This window comes from Carcharodon carcharias, chromosome 8, assembly GCF_017639515.1.
Source record: "Carcharodon carcharias isolate sCarCar2 chromosome 8, sCarCar2.pri, whole genome shotgun sequence".
Taxonomy (NCBI): domain Eukaryota; kingdom Metazoa; phylum Chordata; class Chondrichthyes; order Lamniformes; family Lamnidae; genus Carcharodon; species Carcharodon carcharias.
The window spans coordinates 18,272,873-18,299,051 of record NC_054474.1 but is presented as its reverse complement, the minus strand read 5'-3'; the positions used below and the strand labels follow the sequence as shown (position 1 = coordinate 18,299,051).

At 42.8% G+C, this 26,179-nt stretch overlaps 1 protein-coding gene across 3 annotated transcripts in view; it reads left to right on the top strand.

The window, feature by feature from the left end:
* Positions 1 to 26,179, top strand: part of larp1 (La ribonucleoprotein 1, translational regulator) — a 124,933-nt gene that overhangs the window by 73,814 nt on the left and 24,940 nt on the right. For all 3 annotated transcript variants that reach the window (XR_005943759.1, XM_041193275.1, XM_041193274.1), the window contains 7 exons: positions 6,803 to 6,947; positions 7,546 to 7,696; positions 7,832 to 8,001; positions 18,347 to 18,703; positions 23,351 to 23,474; positions 24,076 to 24,287; positions 26,002 to 26,108. Coding sequence is in view for 2 of the 3 variants with exons in the window: in XM_041193275.1 (XP_041049209.1) it covers positions 6,803 to 6,947; positions 7,546 to 7,696; positions 7,832 to 8,001; positions 18,347 to 18,703; positions 23,351 to 23,474; positions 24,076 to 24,287; positions 26,002 to 26,108 (1,266 nt within the window). In the remaining variant the exon portion in view is untranslated. The remainder of the gene's footprint in view (positions 1 to 6,802; positions 6,948 to 7,545; positions 7,697 to 7,831; positions 8,002 to 18,346; positions 18,704 to 23,350; positions 23,475 to 24,075; positions 24,288 to 26,001; positions 26,109 to 26,179) is intronic.

Genomic DNA, 26,179 nt, shown 5'->3' with positions numbered 1-26,179 from the left:
GATAGCTTTTTATTTCCAGATTTTCTGAACTGTTTTGAAATTCTTAAACTTCTATAGTGCCATTACTAGTCCCTTCACAGAACCACTGCAATAATGGATCACTGTCCACTGAGTTCTGCTCTTTCCGATGTGTGGGTTTCAACTTATGGCCTAAAGGGCTTTTCTTGAAGGGTTTTCAAGTCGGCCTGTCTATAGCAAGCAGCACAGAACCATTTGAAAAGAGCTGGTAATGCTTTTGCATCTAGAAGTTTGAGATATGATGAGAAATACTACAATGCAGCATAGATTTGTGCGGTGCTTGTAGCTCTAATACGCATGGAATTTGATCACTGCTTTGACTGATGAAGTTGCCAAGTGTAAAAGTGTACTTTTGAACCCAATGTGGTTCTGTTGGAACCCAGAAGCTTTCTATTGGTCCCTTTTACACCAGGAAAGCCAAGTAGTTTCATGGTCTGCTTCAGGTGAACTCTGACCTGCTTCCTGCAGCTTATCTTGGCAGTTGAACTGTTGGTTTCTGAAAGTGCACTGTGTGCCTCAGCAGTGTCAACAGTCCATCGCTGGCCTGGTTACATGTCCAATTCAGCCAACACTGTAGACCACTTGGACTTGAACTCAAGTTCTGTCGAAGGGTCATGAGCACTCGAAACATCAACTCTTTTCTTCTCCGCAGATGCTACCAGACCTGCTGAGTTTTTCCAGGTAATTCTGTTTTTGTTTTTGTTTTGGATTTCCAGCATCTGCAGTTTTTTTGTTTTTATCACTGTAGACCACCTCACTGCTGCACTGCACTGTTGCGTAAGTTAAACCAACACCCCAAGTGTACACCACTGAAATTTGAACCTCTTCATGGCCTGGCACTCTGATCATTTCCTCACAGTAGAAACTCTACGAATAAAGAAGTTTCACTGAATTTCCTTTGGGATTTATTTGTGATTCTGTATGTTTATGACTTCGAGTTTTGGATTCTCCCACAAGTGGAAACATTTTGTCGATGTTGCCCATCAACCTCTCTTACAATTTTAAATACTTCTGTTAAGCCACCTTTCATCCTTCTTTAATGTAGAAACAAGTGCCAACCATAGTTATATCTTTTCAGTTCTGGTATCATGTTTGTGAATTTTTTTTTGCAGTTTCTGCAGTACTTCTATGTCCTTTATTATATCGAGACCAAAACTGTTCAAGGTACTCAAGTGTGGTCAAAGCAAGCTTCCAATTTCCACCCCTCCATCATGTTCACAGGGTTCATCTCTGACACTTCCCTTCCCTTCCTTGACCCCTCTGTCTCAGTTTTTGGTGATAAACTGTCCAGCAATATTCATTACAAGCCAACTGACTCCCACAGCTACCTTGACTACAGCTCCTCACACCCCACTTCCTGTAAGGACTCCATCCCATTCTCTCAGTTCCTTCACCTCTGTCGCATCTGTTCTGATGATGCCACTTTCAAAAACAGTTCCTCTGACATGTATTCCTTCTTCCTAACAGAGGTTTTCCACCCACGGTGGTTGACAGGGCCCTGAACCATGTCCAGCCTATCTCCCGCGCATCCACCCTCACACCTTCCTCTCCTCCCAGAACCATGATAGGGTCCCCCTTGTCCTCACTTATTACTCCACCAGCCTCCGCATTCAAAGGATCATCCTCTGCCATTTCTGCCAATTCCAGCATGGTGCCACCACCAAACACATCTTCCCTTCACCCCCCTGGCAGCATTCCTCAGGGGTGGTTCCCTCCGGGACACCCTGGTCCACTCCTCCGTCACCCCCTACACCTCAACCCCCTCCCACGACTCCTTCCCAAGCAACCGCAGAAGATGCAACACCTGCCCCTTTACTTCCCCCCTCCTCACCATCCAAGGGTCCAAACACTCCTTTCAAGTGAAGCAGCATTTCACTTGCACTTCCCTCAATTTAGTGTACTGCATTCGCTGTTCCCAATGAGGTTTCCTCAGCATTAGAGAGACCAAATGCAGACTGGGTGACCGCTTTGCAGAACACCTTCGGTCTGTCCACAAGCATGACCCAGACCTCCCTGTCGCTTGCCATTTCAACACACCACCCTGCTTTCATGTCTACATGTCCGTCCTTGGCTTGCTGCATTGTTCCAGTGAAGCTCAATGCAAACTGGAGGAACAGCACCTCATCTTCCAACTAGGCACTTTACAGCCTTCCGGACTGAATATTGAGTTCAACAACTTTAGATCATGAACTCTTTCCTCCATCCCCACCCCCTTTCCGATTCCCCTTTTTCCAATAATTTATATATAGTTTTCTTTTCCCACCTATTTCCATTTTTAAAAAATGTATTTCCATCCAGTGTTTTATCTCTACCTTTTAGCCTATTTCGATTCCTTCCCCCCCCCCACCTCACCCCTACTAGGGCTATCTGTACCTTGCTCGTCCTGCTTTCTACCCATAATGTCACCATTAACACATATCTTAGCTAATATCACCACTGTCAACACCTCTTTGTCCTTTTGTCTATGACATCTTTTGGCAATCTCCACCTATCACTGGCCCTCTATTCAGTTCTACCTGTCCCCCCCACGCCTCTTAAACCAGCTTATATTTCACCTCTTTTCTATTTTTCCTTAGTTCTGTTGAAGAGTAATGCGGACTCAAAATGTTAACTGTATTCCTCTCTGCAGATGCTGTTAGACCTGCTGAGTTTTTCCAGGTATTTTTGTTTTTGTTTTGGTCAAAGCAAGGTTCTGTACAAATTAACAATGCTTTTGTTTTTCAGTTCTATCTCTCTAGAGATGAGCCCATTGCTTTTTTTGATGACCATATTAACTTATGTCACTACTTTTAGTGATTGTTCTATCAGTACCCTCAGCTCCCTCTGCTGCTATACCCCAGTTGGACTTTTATATCTAATCAGTATATGGCCTCCTTATTCTTGCGCCACCTCACAGTTATCTATATTGAAATTTATTTACAACTGCATGCGCATTCTACAAGTTTATTAATGTGTTCTTGTATTTTTTTTTGCAGTCCTCCTCTTTATTACGACACCTCCCAATTGGTGGTGTCTGCAAATTTTGAAATTGTATTTTGGATTCCAAGTAGTTAATGTAAGCGATGAGCAACACTGGCTCCAGCGCCAAAATTATGAAACACCGCTTCGCACTCTTTGCCAATCTGAGTAACTACCATTAACCCATACTGTTTTTCTGTTCTGTAGCCAACTTGACATCCATCCTGCTACCTCTCCCCTGACTGCACTGCTTTGACCTTAGTCATAAGTCTATTATATAGTACTTTATCAAAAGTCCTTGGAAAATTCAAATATATAACATCTACATTACCCTTGTGTGTTATTTCGAACAAATTTAGTAAAGTTGATCAAGAATGATCTTCCCTTTTGAAATCTGTGCTGACTATTAAATTTTTGGTTTCTGAATGATTTTCTATTAGTGTTTTGAAAAATATTCCATTTTCTTTGCTACTACTGATATTATGCTAACTGGTCTGCACTACCCAGGGCTTTTTGAATAGAGGAGTCTGCCAGTCCTCTGGCATGATTCCCTTATAAGCAATAGTCCCTCTGCTACCACTTCCCCAACTCTTTTAACATGCTTGGATCCATCTCGACCTGGAATCTTATCCTCTCAGATGGATTATCACTTGTCTGCCCCAATTAATTCTACCTTAAATGCCTGATATCATTTTTAATCTCTTCCACTGCCACGTTCACCATGTTGATTTCACTGGTAAATACTGAGGCAAAGTAAGGATTTAATATTTCTGCTGTTTTGCTGTCATTACCTGTGATTTACCAAATGCATCCTTTAATTGCCCTATCCTGATTTTTCTTTTGTTATTTGTCTGCAGAATACTTTCCTTTTTTATATATTTGATAATTTACTTTTGTGCAGCTCCTTACTCCCCTCAGTTCTTATTTGATTTAGAACCATAAAATAGTACAGCTTAGAAGGAGACCATTTGGCCCATCAAGTCAGAGCTGGCTCTTTCAAAGAGCAATCAAACTAGTTCCACTCCCCTGCTTTTTTCCCATATCCTTACATTATTTTTTTCCTTTTTGAGTATTTATCCAATTGAATTTTGAAGGCTACTATTGAATCTATATGCACCATCCTATGAGTGCATTCCAAATCCTAACTGCTGGTTGCATTAAAAAAAATTCCTCATGTCATCTCTTTTGCCAGCCACCCTGAATTTGTGTCCATTTGCCCTTGTACTCTCAGCTGATAGGAAAGTTATCTTACCCATCAGCTGATAGGAAATTTACCTTATTCAAACTTGGCATAATCTTGTATACCTCTATCAACTTTCCCCTCAACCTCCTTTGCTCCTAAGAAAACAACCCTCGATTCTCCACGCTAACCTTGCAGCTATAAACCCCCATTCCTGGAACCATTCTAGTAAACCACCTCTGCACCCTCTCAGGGACCCTCACATCTTTCCTAAAGTTTGGCGACAAGAACTGGATGTCGTAGTCAATTTGTGGTCTAACCAGAGCTTTATAAAGGCTCAGCATAACTTCCCTGTTTTTATACTCGATGCCTTTGCTTATGGAGCCCAAAATCTCATTTGCTTTGCTAAGCACTCTCTCAATATGTTCTGCCAACTTGTAAGATCTATGCACATCTGTAAGATCTATGCACATCCAGCCCTAGGTCCCTCTGTTCCAGCACACTCTTCAGAATCGCCATCAAGCCTATATACCCTCTCCCTATGCCTTCTGCCAAAATGCATCATCCCCAAAATGCATCATCCCTCACTTCTGTATTATATTTATATGTTTTCTGAACACTCTTATTCACCACTTTCACTATTTCCAACTATATTCTGTCTTTTTTTTCCAGTTTATCTGCTGTAATTCTGGAGTATAATGTGGGAAAATGTGAAGTTGTTCACTTTGGCAGGAAGAATAAAAAGCAGACTATTACTTAAATGGAGAATGACCGCAGAATTCTGAGGTGCAGAGGGATCTAGGTGTTCTAGTGCATGAGTCAAAAAAAGTTAGTATGAACGTACAGCACATAATCAAGAATGCTAATGGAGTGCTGTCCTTAATTATGAGAGGAATTGAACATAAAAGTAAGGATGTTATGCTTCAGTTAGGGCATTGGTGAGACTGCATCTGAAATACAGTGCAAGTTTTCATCCCCATGTTTAAGGAAGGATGTAATGTGTTGGAGGCGGTTCAGTGGAGGTTTACTAGCTTGATATCTGGAATGAGCTGTTTTTCTTATAAGGATAGATTGGACAGTCTGGGCTCATTACCACGAGTGAAGAAGGGTGAGGGGTGACTTGATTGAAGTATTTAAGATCCTGAATGGCCTTGACAAGTTGGATGTGGAAAGGATGTTTCCCCTTGCGGGTGAGTCCAGAACTAGGAGGCACTGTTTTAAAATGAGGTATCACCCTTTTAGGACAGAGATGAGAAATTTTTCCTAAGGGTTGTGCAACTTTGAAACTCCCTACCTTAGAAGGTGGTGGAGGCAGGGTCATTTTTCAGGCAGAGGTAAATAGATTCTTGTTAGGCAAGGGAATCAAAGGTTATTGGGAATGTGGAATTTGAAACACAAGCAGATCAGCCATGATCTTATTGAATGGTGGAGCAGGTTTGATGAGCTGAATGGCCTACTTCTGCTCCGATTTCGTATGTACACATGATTTCAAATGTTGAGAATGGAATTAACTTTTTCCAATCCATTTCTATGATCTTTATCTTTCTTATGCCTTTCTCAATCATTATTGAACCTTAATACTACACCTTATCACTTTCGCTGAGATGTTGCCCTATGTTTACTTTTGTAGCTGCTCAGGTTCATGGCCCATTACTAGATCCAGCAGGGACCCCCCTCTTGTTGCGCTTATGTACTAGGTTTAAAAGAAGTCCTGTATATGTTGTAAAAACCCCATTCCATTTTTCCCATTCCTTAACTCTTCAAGATATTTGGGGTAGTTGAAATCTCTTATGTTTATTGTTCAATGTTTTTATTTACTCATTTCATTGATTTACACATATTTTTATTTCTCTACTTCCCAATCATTATTCATTGGTCTGCATAATACCCCTAATAACATGCTGATCCCTCCTTATCCTTTGTCTTAATGCATATGGAATATGTTTTTGACCTTCTGTTAGACATGTCCCTTTTTATACTGCCATTATGCTATCTCTAGTTAGTACAGCTACCTCACCCCGCCACCTTCCTTTCCAAACATGTCTAAGTACATTATACCGTGCAGTACTTCATTGCTGATCCTGTAGCAATGTTTTATTTATCTCTGCTGCATCTGACTTCACACCATAAATTATTGCCTCCATTTTCCTGTTTTATTTTAAATGCTCTGTACATTGCTTTACAAGTAGTGGAATTTATTCTTATTAAATGTCCCCCTCACTTCACTTTTTACTTATGTTCTATAATTGTACCAGTTCTCTGACTGTTAGCCTAATTACTCAGATTGGTCTGATCTTTACTCTCATCTCGTATTCCATTTATTTTCAGCCTTCTATTATTTCTACCAGATGACCCCAGCAACCACCCCCTTCTTACTAGTTTGAAGTCCTGTCAAACGTGCTATTTATCCTTTCCACTTGTACACTGGTCTCACTCAAGAGTTTATGTGTCATGGTAGCATTGCACTTATGTAACTGGGCTAGTAGTCCAGAGCGCACCCCCCCCCCCCACAACTACCCTCTGCCCCCCCCCCCCCCCCCCCCCAAGCGCTCCTGCCACCACCACCATCCCCGTGGCATATGCTACTGGTTACAGTGTGTACTTTGACTGTATAGTTGTGGTATATATTTATCTCTTTTGTTTCAGAGAGTACTACTTTAGTCTGGATAACTTGGAAAGAGACTTTTTCCTGAGAAGAAAGATGGATGCTGATGGTTTCCTGCCAGTCTCGTTAATTGGAGGTTTTCACCGTGTCCAGGCATTGACCACTGATGTCAGTCTCATCTTGGAGGTCTGTCATGATGTTCACCAGCTCTCCAGTTAGCTCACTATATGCAAGATTCCTTGTTAAATACCTACAATTTTGCAATGTCTGTTTCTTTCCTTTAATAAGAATAAATTTTACCTCAGTTATTGTCACAGCTGCAGAACGAGTCATTGCTGCTTCTGGAGGAGATCTCCCAGGATCCTCCCTCCAGGATTAACAGGAGATTTAAGAATGTAGTCTGAGGGGCTGGAAAAAGCACTGCTACTGTGGCTACGTCAGAACAGTAAGCGGCCTTTCAGAACTGTAACAATAATTGGTCTGTTACACAAAAGCTGTGAACCATAAAAGATTGAAGGTTCTATTTTGGGATTTACCCAGAGGCTGCTAGGTTTGAAGATGGGTGAGCAGTCGGGCAGAGGGCATGGCGGGGGGAAGAGGGTGAGGCAATTGAGATAGGGGACGTTTATGTGGAGATGGAGGAATGAGGGGCTAGAGGGAGAGATTGACAACATGATACATGTGCGCTGCCTGGACAGTAATTTTCTGAAGTTTGTTTGTTTAGCCTAATTTCAAGTTCTCAGCCAGATTGTGTTTCTCACTCAGAATGGTTGTTGTTCCTCAGGCTTTGAAGGACAGCACTGAAGTGGAAGTGGTGGACAAGAAAATCCGAAAAAAGGAAAACCCTGAAAAATGGCCTCTTCCAGAGACAGACTTCACACGTTTACTGAATTGCCCAGAATTCATTCCGGGGCAGACTTACAAAAAGCAGACTGGTGAGTGTAATGCTGGGTGATAGATCGATGGGGTGAGTGCCATGTTGGATGAGTTAATAAGTTTTCAGTTAATGTGGCACTGAATGTGGCAGATTTTAACTTCCCTGTCCCTCTCTCTCTCTCTCTCTCTTAAAGAGTCGGCTCCAGGCTCTCCTCGGGCAGGAAGTGCTGCAAGTTCCAAGACTGAGGAGCCTAGTAACTTGAAGACTTTGCCAAAAGGCCTTTCCACCAGCCTCCCAGACCTGGATTCTGACACATGGATAGAAGTGAAAAAGCGGCATCGGCCAGCTCCTGCAAAACCAAAGGTTAGCATCAAGCCTTTCCTTCTCTTAGGATCTTTTCAAACGCCCACCGCCATGGGATCTTGCTATGGTCACAGCAGTTCAAGAAGGATGTTCACCACCATCTTTTCAAAGGCAACTGGGGGTGGGTAATAAATGCTGACCTTATGAATGAATTGAAGAAATGAGGCCCTGTTATGGTTATCCTGGCCCCTTCCTCCAAACCCCTCTCAGGGCCCTGTTGTCATACTGGACCAACCCTTCCCCTCTCAGCCCTATTGTTGTTTATCCTCCCTGCTCTGTACGTGTGTTCGTTGGGTTGTTGCCTTCCGCAGGACTGCTGGTGGTGGAGTACAGTATAGTTGGCTAGTATTTAACTTCATCAGCAGTAACCTCCTAAATGGGCATGGTTATTTGGCCCTTTGTCTGTGCTGTCTCTTTATAGGAGCAATTCACCTAGTGCTACTCACTTGCCTTCTCCCCATAGCCCTGCACGTTCTTCTTTTTCAGCTAATAATCCAATTCCCTCTTGAATGCCTCGATTGAACCTGGCTCCACCAAACTCTCATTCCAAATCCTAATTATTTGCTACGTTTAAAAAAAAAAATGTTTTTCCTCACGTTGAGGTAGCTTCCTTTGCCCTCTATGCCCTTTGGTTCTCTATCCTTTCACCAATGGGAACAGTTGTTCCCCACCTACCCTGCCAGACCCCTCATGATTTTGAATCTGTCCCTCAAATCTCCTCTCAACCTTCTCTCCTCCAAGCAGGGCAGTCTCAACTTCTCCAATCTATATATGTAACTGAAGTTCCTCATATCTGGAACCATTCCTGTGAACTTTTTCTGCACCCTCTCTAATGCCTTCACATCCTTCCTAAAGTGTACTGCCCAAAACTGGACGCAATATTCCAGTTGAGGCCGAACCAGGGTTTGATGCAGGTTTAACATAACTTAGACTAGCAATCCAGAGAATTTGAATTCAAATTCCACCAGAGCAGTTGGAAAATCTGAATCCATTTTTTTGAAAAAATCTAGAAATAAAATGCTGGCCTCAGTACAAATGGCCATGAAGCTGTTGGATTGTCAGAAAAAGTGCACTGTCTGTCTCTAGTTTCACTACTCCATGGTTCACAGCATATATTTAAATGATTTTCCAGCTAGCTATATGGCCAAATATGTGCTTTACCTATTAATCTCAGAATGACCATTCAGTGCCCAGGTTTCTTTAGTATACAACAGAATTATTAGTTTATTATAAAACTAGACTTGTCAGGTAGAAGGCAAAGCTTATTAACATACAGTATGAAATATGAAAGTATAATAATTACTCTTTCTAAATACCCCAACACACTCAAACACAAACACACACACACACACACACACACACAAATAATAAAATAAAACAAAGGAATTCTGCCAAAATGTTAAAAGTCAATGGTTCAAGGGAAAAAGATAGAACCATAGAAAAGTTATGGCGCAGGAAGAAGCCATACAGCCAATTGTGTCTGCACTGGCCATAAAAAGAGAAAAGAGAAGCTAACCACTCATTTTTAATCCCATTTTCCAGCACCTGGTCCATAGCCTTGCAGGTTACAGCACTTCAGGTGCATATCCAGGTACCTTTTAAATGAGTTGAGCATTTTAGCCTCAACCACCAATTTAGGCAGTGACTTCCAGATGCCCACCACCCTCTGGGTGAAAATGTTTTTCCTCATGTCCTCTCTAATTATTCTGCCAATCACCTTAAACCTATGCCCCCAAATCATTGACCCCTCAGCTAAGGGAAACAGGTCTATCCTGTCTAACCTATCTAGCCTCCTCATAGTTTTGTACACCTCAATTAGGTCACCTCTCAGCCTCCTTTGTTCTAAGGAAAACAACCCTAGTCTATCCAATCTTCCCTCAAAGCTGCAATTTTCAAGCCCTGGCAACATTCTTCTAAATCTCCTCTGCACGCTGTCCAGAGCAATTATGTCCTTCCTGTAATGTGGTGACCAGAACTGTACACAAAATTCCAGCTGTGGCCTAAGCAGCATTTTAAAAAGTTCCAGCACTACATCCCTGCTTTTGTATTCAGTACATTGTCCAATAAAGGTAATCATTCCATATGCTTTCTTTACCACCTTATCCATCTGTACTGCCACCTTCAAGGACCTGTGGACATGCACTCCAAGGTGTCTCACTTCTTCAACCCCTCTCAATATCCTCCCATTTATTGAGTATTCTCTTGCTTTGTTTGTCCTCCCCAAGATGGATGGTAGCATTCTTGAAATGGTATCCATATATATATATATATATATATATACATATATATATATGTATATATATATATATATATATATATATATATACATATATATATATATATATATATATATATATAGAGTTGTTGCCTCAGCTGGTTTGTGAAACAATCGATGACTCTTTCACTACTTGAGGAAAACCTGTAGGCACTCAGTTGCAGAATGTAGCGAAACTTATGAGCAGCTTCTATTCACTTCAGGCTTTGTACTAACTCTGGACTGTAAAGAGCTGTGGCCGTCCTTACACAAGCAGTAGAACCTCCTTTTCTCCCAAAGCAAAAACCAAAACCAGCTTTTAAACACAGTTTTCCAGGCATGTTTTTTTTTCAACCGCTATGTGACCCTTTTGTAAACAGTCCACCAGGGTCGAGTTTTCTAGCTTTAAAGCTACTTAATTGCCTTTTGTTGTAAAATGCTGTCTTTTCCAGGAACAGCAGCAATGAGAGTCCTTGCAGTAACCCTTAAAGGGACAGTGTCTTTTTAAAAAAAATACAAATTCTTCCAGAATGTTCTTAGTCCTTGAAGATGAACCATTTTCTGTGATTAAAGCGATTATGACATTACACATTTAGGACTGAAAATCCAGGAAGTTATTTAAATGAAAAAAAAGGTGTGACTGAGAAATGGAAGATCTGGTGGTTCTGACTGACAGCACTACTAGGTAGTGCATAAGGCAGATCAGCTGATCTGATGTATTAAAGGATCGATATTGAGCGAAATACTTTAGTGAAGTAATCCTGCCACTTTTTAAATCATTGGTGTGACTGCACTTAGAAAGCTGTGTATGTCACAGCACAGGGAAGATATTGCAACTGTTGAAAGGATGCAGAAGAAAGCAACCAGATGATTGAGGATGGAGAGATTGGATTATAGGCGCGATTATGTAATTTTGGCAGGTTTACCCTGGAGAAGGGGAAGGTTGAAAGAAATGATTGCTCATTTTAAGATTGTAAAGGAACAAGATAATGTCAACCAGGACATGATCTTATTAGATGGTGGAGCAGGCTTAATAGGCCAGATGGCCCACTCCTCCTATTTCTTATGATCTTAAGACATTTTTTCATTATTAAGTATTCAAATCTGGCAGCAAGTATGGTTTGCAATTTGATCTTTTTGCTGTGTTTGTCCAAATCTTTGCACAGTGTCTCTGAGGGATAGACATACATGAAAATAAACAATATCACCCTGTTCCTCTGAGTATAATGTACCCATTTGCCAGTCCTGACTTTCTACCAACTGTGAAGGAAAGCTAAAGATCACACTGACCCAGATGATTCATCATGATATGCCAAGTGTTGCTGAGGACAAGACCCCCACAAATGAGGTATCTCCTCCAGAACTTATAGATGATTCTCTGATTACCAAGTATGTATAAACAGTCACCTTGGCCCCACTGTCCATTTCCTTATATCAAGACTATCTTAGCAACTTCATTTCACAATGTATTGACAAAGTTTGGTTAAATAGACATAATCCTGCACCTTCAGCAGAAGTTAAACAGCATGGTCAGCAAAATTGTATCCTGACACATCAAAGCCTAAAGCATTCTGGGGAGAAATAATTTTAACCATTTGATTACTTGTAGTCACAATACAAATCCAAAAACATTTGAAAGTTTAAAACAAAGCAAAACCACGATTGTGGGAGCAACCTGAATCCCAATGCTAAGTATATATGTATATATATGCAGATAGGTTATTTTGCCCCTAATCCATAGTAGGAGAGACAGGGGACCGCTGCCTCCGCTTGAAGGTGGATTAATTCAAAATGAATCTATGGAAATAGTATTTCAGTGAGCGGGTGGTTTAGTTATGGAACAGACTCCCTTGAGAGATAGTGAGAGTAGTCAGTATTGATTTATCCAAATACAAATTATTGATTTCTTTCAGATAACATTTTGGGATACAGTATTAATGTACTTTAAGACACCGGAGTGTGTAACATACTTGGGAGGAATAGAGACTTTGGACCTCTGGCTCCCAATCTCTCCAGCTGGGGGCTTTCCTCATCTTGTGTTTGGGTAATTTTGTAGATTGATTGCAATGATTAGTCAGAAACCTCCATTGTCATTGTAATATTTGACTACCAGAATGGTAAAAGGAGAATTTAATGGACTTTGATATTTTTCCTTCTGGCAAGTCTGATGTTCCTCTGTAGGGCCTATGTGTGACTGCAGATTGACTGCATTCCCAGGGTAACCATAGATGGGCAGTAAATACCGATCTTTCCAGTAAAGCCCACATCCCAGAATGAATAAAAAAGAATGAAGGCGAAAAGAGGAAAATGAAATACCTCTGATTACCAGTGTTGATTTGAGAGGTTGATTTGATTTGTATATTTTCATAGATAATACCTCAGCTGTAGTACTTGCAGACCTATGCTCCAGAGCTAGCTACAACACTGGCATGTTACCTAACAGTGCAAAATTGCCTAGATAATTCCTGTCCTCAAAATGCAGGAAAATAATCAGCCTGGCCAATTACTGCTCCTTCGGTCTATTCTCGATCATCAACAGAGAGATGTAAGTTGTCACTGACAGTGCTACCAAATGGCACTTGCTCACCAAGAAACAATATTAAGAAATAATAGCAATCAGCTCCAGAACCTGATTATAGCCTTGGTTCAAACACAGCTAAGCTCGAGTTGAGAGTTACTTCCCTTGACATCAAGGCAGCATTTGACTGAGTGTGGCATCAACAAACCCTAGCAAAATTGAAGTCAATGGGAATCATAGATAGCTCTCTACTCGTTGGAATTTGATTGTGGTTGTTGAAGGGCAATCATCTCAGCCCCAGGGCATCTCTGCAGGAGTTCCTCAAGGCAGTATCCTAGGTATGACCATCTTTAGTTGCGTCATTAAGGATCTTCCCTCCATTATAAGGTCAGAAACAGAGATGATCATTGATAACAGGCATTGTTCAGTTCCATTCACAATATTTTGGATAAAGAAGCACTCTCTACCTGCATGCAGCAAGACATAGACAATATTCAGGCTTGGGTTGTTGAGTAGCAAATAACATTTTGCACTATAAGTGCCAGGCAATGACCTTTTCCAATAAGAGAGAGTTCAGAGACCTCCCCTTGACATTCAGTTGCATTGCCATCATTGAATTCCTCACCATCAACATCCTATGGTTTATCATTGACTGGAACCTTGACTGTAGCAGCCATATAAATACTGTGACTAGAAAAACATATCAGAGGCTGGGAATTCTGTGGCGAGTGACTCACCTCCTAACTTTCCAAAGCCTTTCCACCATATTCAAGAAGCAAGTCCAGAATGTGATGGAATATTTGCCTGGGTGATTGCAGCTCCCACACCACTAAAGAAGCTTGACACCATTCTGGACAAAACAGCCCAGATTATTGGCACCCCATATACCCACCTTAAACATTTACCTCCTTCACCACTAGCACACTGACTGCAGTGTGTGCCAAGGCTCCTTCTGCAACATGACCCAAACCACCTCAAAAGACAAGGAGCAGGCAGATGGGAACATCAGCATCTTCAAGTTCCTCTCCAAGTCTAACACCATATTGACTTGGAAGTATATCATTGTTCCTTCATTGCCATTGAATAAAAACCATGAAATCCTGTAACTCCCCACGTTACAGCACTTTGGGAATACCTTTCCCACAGGTATTGTGTCTGTTCAAGAATATGGCTCACTGCCATCCTTTTGAAGGCAATTTTGGATGGGCAGTAGGTGTTGGCCTTGCCATCATTGCCTGCATCCCATGAATCAACATAAATAAATATACCAGCTAAAACTATCTTTCCCTATTACGTTTCTGAATAAAGTCCGAAGTTCTTTTGTCTGCAAGCTGCAGACTAATTCCTTGGAAAGTGGAAATATTCAGCCCCTCTAGGGTTGTTCTACCATTCAGTTAGACCATGACTGATCTGTATCTCAAGTGCATTCACCCGTCCTGGTTCCACATCCTCAAATTCACTTGCCTTGACAATCTATCAGTCGCAGTTTTTTAAATTTTCAATTGACCCTCAGCCTCAACAGCCTTTTAGGGGAGAGAATTCTACTGTTCAGCTGTAGCTGCACCCATTAACAGTTTGTCCCTGTTTACTATAATCAATTTTTGCTGCATCTATTCTTTGTCCACTTCACCTAAACTTAGTTTGACCCCCCACCCCGTCTCCCACTTCAATCTATTATTTATTTCAATCATGTTATGGTCACTGTTATCTAGGTGTTCCCTTATCATTAGATTGTTTACTAATTCAGGCTCATTACTGAATCTCTTATGGTTTGCTCCCTTAGTGGTTCAATAACATATTGTTTCAGAAGACTGTCCCAATTACACTCAAAGCTCACTGCTTTTGGGACTCGAGCTGTTCTTCTCCCAGTGTATGTAAAACAATTAATGTCTCCCATTATTACTGCTACTTTTGCAGAAAGTTTCTTTGATCTCTGCATTTGTGCATTCTTAGTTCTGCACAGTAACCAAGATGCAAAAGTTAATGGAATTCCTGGCTGTTGGGTACCAAAAGTAGGTTCGTGTGTGGGTGTGACTTTGTAGATTTCAAGCCATGCTGGGGGAAGTAAAAGGAGCTTGAAGTCTGAAATGGCTTTGTTCCAAGAACTGTTGAATGGCCAAAACAAACTGGTGGCCCAACGAATATCATTCATCCTTCAGCTACTTCAGGGTCAGAAATGATTAATATTTCAGATGTTGACCTATTACAGGTCTAATATCCATTATCGCAAATCCTCTAGGCCAATTGCGTTTTGAATTTCAGATAATTTCTGTTTTCAGATACTGCATATAGGACTAGGCCTAGGCTAGCACTAGTCTAAAGTAAATAAAATGGCTATAAACGTAAGATGTACCACAGAATAATGAATACAGGGTATCTGTAATAAGTTCCCACCCGTGGTGCCATCTGCAATCCTGCTTGTAAGAGAGAGTTCAGAGTGTCAATGTATTCTGCTGGGAGGCATTCTTAAATAGTTCTTCCAGCTTCATCTGCCTGATCAACATTGGTTTTTGTTTCATAAGTTTGTCTTTTATAGATTGACATTATTTTTCGCTGACTTTTCTCTCAACCCGTCACACATCTTAATAATATTGCCTATGGGCACTTTCTCTAATAGATTCACTATGTCATCCTTGTCATCACTGTTTTTATAAAGTTGACCTTGGCATAACATTATTTCTGCAATTTCCCCTTCAGTCAAAGAATTCACAACGGGAGCATTGTTATCAATGTTAGACGCTTCCTTTAAATCCTTGGTCTCCAGCGTATTCACACATTCCATTGATATACTTTTTGCATACTCAAGGAGCTCATTTACCAGAATTTTTTCTTCACACGAAAACCTTCAAAGTTTTTGTCAATATTATTGCTTTTAGTGAGCATTGTTACGACCAAAGGTTATGCCAACCGTTAATCAAGGTGTCCTTATCAACAAGGCACCAGGCATTAGCAGATGCACAGATGGCATCCTTAACTGTGAACTCCTTTTGGAAGTCTTCCACCTGCAGGCCTCTGTTCACAGCACCAAGCGTACTATTAAAGAAGAAGCCTTTATAGTTACATTTCACGGACCGAAGAAAGCCCACCGGCCAAATTACTGACATTAAGTTGGGGGAGAAGTAAACAGCGAAAACATTGTTCTTCAGTAGTTCAGGGGATTGTGCTGCACACTTGTCCAGGAACAACATGATTTTCCAGTTTTCTTCAGGTGCAGTTACCTGACAATGCGCATGTGCCTTTGGTACAAAGGGGTTGTGAAACCAATCCGAAACCAGGTCCCTGGTTACCCTGGCTCTTTTATTGGCATAATAGTGAACAGGTAATGTCCGAATACCCTTGAAGCACCTGGGACATTTGCTCTTCCCAGTTACAGCCAATTTACACTTGTGTGTGCCAGCCTGTCTTTAGCAACGGCTGAGGAAGATGCTAGCGGTTTCCTAGGGATAGACTGCCAGAACAGACTTGTTTCATCATTGTAAATTTGTCCAGGTGAAAGGTTTTCGTATGAAATTAGCATAGCAAACTCATCAATAAGTTTTTCAGTGGCATTGTGGCCAGCAGATGCTTATTCTCCACAAACTTTCAAAAACTTGATACCATGATGCAGCATGAATTTCTGCAACCAGCCTGTCCATTCACATGCACCTTCACACCTCGGTTCTTCATGATAGATCTTGGCTTGCTGCATGATCAATGGACCAATCAGCAGAAACCTTTCGCCCCTGCGCTGCCAAATCCACTCCCATCATAACACGATCATGTTCTTCATTTTTCGACCGAGGCACAGCTCTCCTTTTCTTTAACTTTGGTGATTGACTTTCAACAGAAAATTTCAACAACCTTTAAATCGTAAATAGTGGTGGTACCCATCTCATATTCCTCACTCAGTTGTCTCAAAGACGCACTCTATGGTCAAGTTTCTGCAGCAACTACTTTCTTAGCAATTGATAACGAATGATGATGCTTTTTTCTTTTCTCATTGTTAGCCATATGGGTATTTGATGGTCTTTTTGACATTCACAAAAACCCCAAAGTAAACAGTGCAGACAAACAATTTGACTTCTCGCGCTAAAGGTTGGCTGCGGTTGCAAAGTTCGTGTTCGCTCGTGCCATGTCGGCTCAGGTCAGGGATTTCCTGTGCTGAACATCGATGAGGTTCAAAAAAGTGCGGTCTTTGTATGTGTTCCGTTTTTGGATTTATGGATAAAGGACACTCGACCTGTAGAAGAATTTGGTTGCTTGTCATTAATTGGCTTTTACAATATAGTCAAGGTAGGCATATTGTTGCAGGGCACGGTTCAATGCTTCACATTGCTTCACTTGCAAGGATGGGTCAGAGTGAGGCCAGTTTCACACATCGCAAACTTTGACTAACTTTTCTTGTCTTGGAACAGTTTCTGCTCCTCTGCAAATCAAATATTAGTGATCTCACATTGTGGGCTTTCCTTTCTTATGTTTATGTGAGGATATAGGTTCAGGTGTGATATAAGTGAATATAGGTCAGGGTTTGATATAAGTGAATATGGGTTCAGATGTGAGACATTCAGAGCAAGGTGTCGTTTCAATGTGATGTAATTGAGAGTATAGATTTTGGTGCGATGTACTTGCATCTATAGGTTTGGATGCGCTACATCTGAGGGTGTGTCAGTTCAGGTGTGCTATAGCTGAGGGTGTGTTCAGGTGCGCTATAGCTGAAGGTGTGTCAGTTTAGGTGCGCTATAGCTGAGGGTGTGTCAGTTTAGGTGCGCTATAGCTGAGGGTGTGTCAGTTTAGCTGCGCTATAGCTGAGGGGGTGTCAGTTCAGGTGCGCTACAGCTGAGGGGGTGTCAGTTTAGCTGCACTACAGCTGAGGGGATGTCAGTTTAGTTGCACTACAGCTGAGGGGATGCCAGTTTAGCTGCACTACAGCTGAGGGGTTTCAGTTTGGGTGTGCTGTAGCTGAGGGGGTGTCAGTTCAGGTGCACTATAGCTGAGGGGGTGTCAATTCAGGTGAGCTACAGCTGAGGGAGTGTCAGTTTAGCTGCACTACAGCTGAGGGCGTGTCAGTTCAGGTCTGCTGTAGCTGAGGGGGTGTCAGTTCAGGTGTGCTGTAGCTGAGAGGGTGTCAGTTCAGACGTGCTGTAGCTGAGGGGGTGTCAGTTCAGGTGTGCTATAGCTGAGGGTGTGTCAGTTTAGCTGTGCTACAGCTTGAGGGGGTGTAAGTTTAGGTGTGCTATAGCTGAGTGGGTGTCAGTTCAGATGCGCTATAGCTGAGGGTGCGTCAGTTCAGTTGTGCTGTAGCTGAGGGGGTGTCAGTTTAGGTGCGCTGTTTGTAGGGGTGTCGGTTCAGGTTCTGACCAAGCTTGGTTTGGCTATGCACTTGCTGTGCTGTGAAAGCCGAAATGCAGAAGTGTGGAATCACTATATTTTAATCATGAACTTCTTTCAGATTTTAACTTAACTTTTAATTTTGCTGATGCAGAATTGATTATTACTCTTGTGGATTTTTAATTTAAAAATTATAGAAATATATTTTTGGTGCAGAATATTGAAACACAGCACTGGTAAAATTATGGGAATTCTGTATATTTCAGAAATCCGAGGAACCCAAATCACAAACATCACTGAAGCCGGACCAAGAAGAACAAGAGGAGCTGGACTTCATGTTCGATGAGGAGATGGAGCAGATGGTTGGGCGCAAGAACACGTTTACTGATTGGTCTGATGAAGATTCTGACTGTGAAATTGACGATCGCGATGTGAACAAGATTCTGATTGTGGCGCAGACACCCCCGTACTTGAGGAAACATCCCGGTGGAGACAGGACAGGGAATCATGTCTCCAGGGCAAAACTGACATCTGAGTTTGGTAAGGTCATTAATGACGGCCTTTACTACTACGAGCAGGATCTGTGGAAAGAGGATTATGAGCCAGAATATTCAACTATAAAGGTAGGTCTCTGTGGAGTTCAACCATTGCGATTAACAGGTGCAGTGCCATTTTAAGCACTTATCATCACAGAACTTCTTCAGGGCTTCAATCATACCACTCTTTAAATTGAGTGCAAGCATAAGGAGGTCATGTTGAGTTTGGGTAAGACACTAGTTAGGCCTCATCTGGAGTACTGCATCCAGTTCTGGGCGCCATACTTGAGGAAGGATGTGAAAGCATTGGAGAGAGTACAGAGGAGATTTACAAGAATGATTCCCGGGATGAAGAACTGTAGCTATGAGGATAGATTGGAGAGGTTGGGACTTTTTTCCTTAGAGAAAAGAGGGCTGAGAGGAGACTTGATAGAGGTATTCAATGTCCTGAGGCATACGGATAGGGTAAATCGTGAAAAACTGTTCCCACTCGAGAACATCAAGAACCGGAGGGCACAGCTTCAAAATAATTGGCAAAAGGAGTAAATATGATGAGGAAAAAATTCTCACCCAGAGGGTGGTTGGAGCCTGGAACAAACTTCCTGAAAGGGTGGTAGAGGCAGGTTCGATTGAGCTATTCAAAAGGGAATTGGATTGCTACCTGAAACGAAAGAATGTGTGAGGTTACGGGGATAAGGCAGGGAGTGGGAGTAGGTGGAATGCACTTTCAGAGAGCCAGTGTAGACTCAATGGGCTGAATGGCCTCCTGCACTGCGAATCCCATTCTGTCTATCGATTCCCCAGCGTGTTGAATTGCTGCAGCTCCCTGAACCCCTTAAAGCCCCAACCCAGGTCTACCAGTTAAATACCTACAAACCTAGGTGGACCAATTGCGGTTGAGTTCTTAGTCACGTGGTTGTTACAGATAGCCAGCCTTTATACACTTACAAGCTTTCACTTGCAGAGACACATATTACACATCATGCACCTCCAACCAACTACAACATTTTCAGCCTGCTGATAGTGGGCACAGAGAATCTCTGGTTAATGTCCACCACTTGAATACAATTAAACCTACATTTAATATACAATTAACAATGGTGAAAGATTAAGGATAGCAGTGGGAGAGGAGATGGGATGAAACTGGTTACAGGAAGGCACTCCCTGAGTGCACCTTCTGTTTCTAATCATGTGGCAGCTTAGTGTTGGACCAAGGGGAGAAGGTTAATGGGTAGACCCTACATGAGCCCTTTAGCAGTGAGTATGTGACAAAACAGCCCGCTTGATTGGCACCCCATTGACCATCTTAAATATTCACTCCGTCCACCACCTATGTACAGTGGCAGCAGTGTGCACTATCTACAAGATGCACTGCAGCAACTCACCAAGGCTTCTTCAACAGCACCTTCCAAACCTGCAACCCCTGCCACTTAGGAGAAGAACAACAAATGCATGGGAACACCATCACCTGGAAGTTCCTCTCCAAGCTCCTCATCATCCTGACTTGGAAATATATCGCCATTCCTTCGCTGCCGCTGGGTCAAAATCGTGGAGCTCCCTCCCTAACAGCACTGTGGATATACCAACACCACATGGACTGCAACTCACCACCACCTTCTCGAGGGCAATTAGGGATGGGTGACAAATGCTGACCTAGCCAATGACACCCTGTGGGAGAATAATTTTCTTAAAAAAGCACGTTCTAGTCTTGTCAAAGCTAGTAGTTTCCCAGCTTTAACACACATTTATGCTAAAAACTACTGTTTCTGAAATAGATGAATGTTCCAGAGGTGGCAATCACAGGATGGTTTGTGATGGGTCTGAGTCCCAACTGGTAATCATTGCCTCATGTTTGCTTACCTTAGCATTCTGTATCTTTCTGTTTTGTATTCGTGTAACATTAACTCAGAAAGCTGACTGAACCAGCACCAGCTTATAAACAAACGGGAGTTCATTGGTACTGTTTGAAATGGTCATTACTGATGAATTTACAGCTGCTTAAAGCAGGATTTGGGTTCCTGTGAAAAGGTTAGTTGTGGAACAGTAGGCAACTGGGCATTGGAGTTGGGAGCCTGTACTCCCCAGCCAGTGCGATTGAGCAGGTTGAGCTCCCGCAGATTGACTGGGCCTTGTCTCCTCAGCCTTGCCTGGTGCTATCAGCGTGGAGCAAAGTGCAAGGCTAGTGTTCACCTCTGGAGTTGGGGAGGAACTGGGGAGACATAAAGACTCACTCTCCACTTCTGTGGTAGACACCGGACCATTGCTGAGGCCTGGAGCATGCTGAAGTTGGTGTGGGAAAGTTGTTTAAACAAAGGGATATCTCACCTATCAGGACAAGCTGCTGTGGGATAATGTAGATAGTTTGTTTACTGGTTACCCCTGTGCTGAGGGTATATCAATGTATTTTTGTCAAACCAGACAGATGCCATTGGAACATCAGTACAGCCAGATCATTCAGCGCTTCTTCAGTAGAGTTTATACCTCCTCTTTGCTTATTTTCAGTGATCTTAAAGCAGGCTAGCTAATGGTTTTACGGCAGTGCCACTTTTTTGTTTTTGTTCATTCACGAGATGTGGGCTTCGCTGGCTGGGTCAGCAGTTATTGCCCCATCCCTAATTGCCCTTGACAAGGTGGTGATGAGCTGTCTTCTTGAACCGCTGCAATCTATGTGGTGTAGGTACACCCACACTGCTGTTAGGAAGGGAGTTCCAGGATTTTGACCCAGCGACAGTGAAGGAACGGTGATATATTTCCAACTTGGGATGGTGAGTGACTTGGAGGGGAACTTCCAGTTGGTGGTGTTCCCAGTTACCTGCTGCCCTTGTTCTTCTAGATGGTAGTGGTCTTGGGTTTGGAAGGTGCTGTCAAAGGAGCCTTGGTGAATTCCTGCAGTGCATATTGTAGATGGTACACACTGCTGCTACTGAGTGTCGGTGGTGGAGGGATTGAGTGTTTGTGGATGTGGTGCCAATCAAGCCAGCTGCTTTATCCTGAGTGGTGTCATACTTCTTGAGTGTTGTGGGAGCTGCACTCATCCAGGCAAGTGGAGAGTATTCCATCACACTCCTGACTTGTGCCTTGTAGATGGTGGACAGGCTTTGGGGAGTCAGGAGGTGATTTACTCGCTGCAGGATTCCTAGCCTCTGACCTGCTCTTGTAGCCACAGTATTTATATGGTGAGTCCAGTTCAGCTTCTGGTACATGGTAACCCCCAGGATGTTGTTAGTGAGGATTCAGTGATGGTAATGTTACTGAATATCATGGGGTGATAGTTAGATTCTCTCTTGTTGGAGTATTTCAATAGCAACATTCAGCAAAATTATAACAAGGTAAATCGACTTCAGCATAAATGGAAGAAATATTTTGGCAAAACAGAACTGTAAGTCAACAATGGGAAACCTTTAAAGATGAATTGGAAAGAGTTGAAATTATGTATATTCCAGAAAAGAGGATCAAATGTGTATCAAAGATTGGGGTTCCTAGGCTGAATAGGGAAATTAGATCAAATTTGATACTAAAAATGTATGTTTTTGTGTGTACATATCTTTGACTTTCTCTCTTCCTTTTCCTCCTTCGCCTTCCTCACCCATAGGATGATGCAGCATAGACGGAGGCTATTCGGCCCATCGTATCTTTGGTTACTCTGAGAAGAGCTGCTTTTTTCCCCATAACCCTAAGAACTTTTCCGCTTCAGCTATTTATCCTATTCCCTTTGAAAGTTGTTAATGAATCTGCTTCGAAGGCCTTCTATTCCAAATCCCAAATCATTGAATTTTTTCCCCTAGTGTCACTGCCTCTGGTTCTTAAAATTACCTTAAATCTGTCCTTTGCTAGCTGACTCTCACAATGGTGGAAACAGTGTGTCTTTATTTCTATCAAAACTCTTAATGATTTTGAACATTTCTATTAAATCTCCCCTTAACTTTCTCTAAGGAGAGCAATCCCAGCTTCTCCAGTCTGTTCACATAACTGAGTCCCTCATCCCTGGTACCATTCCAGTTAATCTCCTCTGCGAGGCCCTGACATCCTTCCTGAAGTGCGAGGCCCAGAATTGGACACACTGCTGCAGCTGAGGCCAAGCCAGTATTTTATGAAGATTTTAGGATAACATCCTTGCTTTTATACTCAACACTTCTAATTATAAAGCCAAGAGTTCCACAAGAATTTAGCAGCCCAGTCTTGAAACCTTCAAAGATTTGTGTACACAGACCCTCAGGTCTCTCTTGTCTTGCACACCGTTCCTTACTTTTCCCACTCTTTCTGTCTCTTTCCCTATCTCTGTCTCTGCCATTGACATTCCCCTTGTGCCCTCTTCCCATCTCATTTGCTTGGTCTTGTTCGTACACCCGACCTGCTCGGCCTCTCTGCCCATCCCGCTGTTTTGGCCTCTCTGCCTTGTCCCGTCCACTCACTCGGCCCCCGCCTCGCCCTTTTTATCTTGCTTTCTCTCTTGGCCCCCACTGTCTCGTGCTCTGTCTAGCTCTATCTTTCTTGACCCATCTCTCTCTCTTGCACTCACTCACTCTCTCTCTCTCTCTCTTGTACTCACTCACTCACTCGCTCTCTTGCACGCACTTTCTCTCACACTCTCTCGCACTCACTCACTCATTCACACACATTCACTCACTCTCTCTCACACACACTCTCTCTCACCCTCGCTCTCTTTCTCCCCCTCCCCCTCCCTCACAAACACACGTTCTGGTCCGTCTCTCACTCTGTCTCTTTACATTGCAGCAAGAAGTGGAAAATTTCAAAAAGCTGAATATGATCAGCAGAGAGGAGTTTGACACTCTGACCCCTGAACCACCTGTTGATCCAAACCAAGAAGTTCCACCTGGACCACCAAGGCCCCAACAAGGTAAGGAAATCTTGTCCATTTATGCCCCCCTTCCAAACCTCACATTGCACAGGACATTTACTGTAGGGTCAACAACAAATAGGCTGGCACCTTGAAGAGCACTAAAATGAATAAAACCCAAATGGATATGGGGGAAGAGCAGGAGATTGGGACTAAATGGATACTTCTTCCAACAATGGGCTGTATCATTCTGTGTTTCACTGTTTTATAGGGAATGGAACCTGACAGGCCTACCAGCCCTACAGTCCATTTGCTCTTGTAGCCTGTCAAGCAGCTTGTCAATATTAGTTCCCAGAGTCCAGCTTTCTGCCCTTCTGTCTCTATTGGTCTGTTAGGTTTGTTGTAAGGCAGAGAGAGGAATGCCAGAGGAGAGGGGCAGGGAGCAGCTTCCCCTTATTGACTCTATCAAAATCCCTCAAAAGTATTAGATGGCTGGCAAAAAACATCTGGGTCTCCTTGTTTCAGAACTATTATTCAACTGTTGAAGGGTACAGAGAAGGATATTTCATTATTATATTCTGTAACCTGTACATTGTTAACATAAAGCATTAGTCTGTGTGCCAGGTGTATACAATAACCTGAATTGTGTATCTGTTTTCAGTACCAACAGATGCATTGGCCAATAAGCTTTTTGGTGCAGCTGAACCACCGGTGTCTTGCATGGCACGATCTTTGCCAACAACTGTGCCAGAATCACCGAACTACCGGGGTGCACGGACCCCTCGTACCCCGCGCACACCAAGGTTAAAGGATCCAAGTCAAACGCCCAGATTTTACCCTGTTGTGAAAGAAGGGAGGCCATTGGATGCAAAGGTAAGACACCGGCAAGGGGTTGGATGTTAAGAACTTAATGAAACAAGCTTAGAAAAGCCAATGGCTAAGGAAATTTGTTGCTTTGTTGTAATAATTTTGAATATTTAAACACAACTTCTTCTGCAGTCCTTGCAGACACCCCGGCCTTGTAAAGGGCATACTGGCCTTGGTGACAGTTCAGTGACAATCCTCCAGCATGTTAGGTGAGATTCTCAGCTAACAATAACACCGTGCATTTACACAGTAAACATCCCAACAGAGCATCACAGATGCTTGATTGAAGAGAGAAGGGAATTGCATTTCTAAAGCACATTTGCCACCTCAGGACGTCTCCAAGCACTTAACAGTCAATTAAGTATTTCTGAAGTGTGGTCATTTTGACAGTGTAGGAAATTTTGCAGCTAATTTGTGCAAAGTGAGATCCCAGAAACAGCAAAGTGATGATAACCAAATGTTTTTTCTAAATTATACTGGCTGAAGGATAACTATTTATCGGCACACCCAGGACAGCTCTCTTATTCTCCTTCAAATAGTCTCATGGCATCTTTAAGCCCAGTAAAAACAAAGTGCTGGAAATACTCAGCGGGTCTGGCAGCATCTGTTGATAGAGAAAGAGTTAACGTTTCAAGTCAAATATGAAGTTCTGAAGAGTCATATTTGACTCGAAACATTAACTCTTGTTTTTCTGTTCACAGATGTTGCCTGAGTTGCTGAGTATTTTCAGTTGGCTTTTATTTCAGATTTCCAGCATGTGCAGTATTTGGTTTTTACCTTTTCTGCCCACCTAAGAGGGCAGATGGGACCTTGAATGTCTCATCTGAAATAAGACGCTTGCAACGGGGCACACCTTCCTCAGTACTGTCACTCCGACAGGGCAGCGCTTCCTGAGTCTTACCCCTCCGACAAGGCCACATTCACTCAGTCCTGCTGCTCCAACAAGGCTGCGTTCCGTCAGTCCTGCCCCTCCAACATCGCCACATTCACTCAGTCCTGCTGCTCCGACAAGGCTGCGTTCCGTCAGTCCTGCCCCTCCCAACAGGTCCACGTTCCCTCAGCGTTGCTGCTTCAACAAGGCCGCGTTCCGTCAGTCCTGTCGCTCCGACAGGGCTGCGTTCCGTCGGTGCTGCCGCTTCAACTAGGCTGCACTCACTTGGTGCTGCCACTCTGGCAGGGCAGCGCTCTGGGGCAGGGCCGCGTTCCCTCTGTACTGAAGTTAAATGTCAGCTGAGATTTTAGACTTAAGTCTCTGGGGTGAAATGTGAACCCACAAACTTCAGATCAGGTGAAAGTGTGCTAGGTACTGAGCCTTGACTGGCACTAATGCTGGCAAGCCTAAAAACAAGATAATATGGAGGAGTTACAAAACATTGGGTCAAGGCAGTAAGTCTTCAGGAGGGTCTTTAAGCAAGACAGGAGTTTTGAGAGGAAATTCCAGAACATGAACCTTAGATTGCTGAAGGCATGGCCACCAATGATAGCGCAAAAAGAATGGCTTCACAAGAGATCCTCTGTGTGTGTTTTAGAAGTCCGATTGCATGTCACCTTACCTCTTGCACCCTTGCATTCATTGACAATTTTAAAATTTGATCGAACGTCCAGGCAGCAACAAAATCTTGAGCATAAAAGGATCTGACAGTACCTTTAGTCTGTAAAGTGTAGGATAGGTTTTATCAACATTAGAGACCAGTTTTGGAGTTATTTTCATTTGTTACAGACTCCTCGGAAGCGGAAAACAAGGCACAGCTCAAACCCCCCACTTGAGAGCCACGTGGGCTGGGTGATGGATTCAAGAGAGCACCGGCCAAGGACATCTTCCTTCAGGTTAGATGCTGCACAGAATGAGAGAAAAATCCTCACCCAAACAATTTTCATTTTAATTGGGAGTGAAGTGG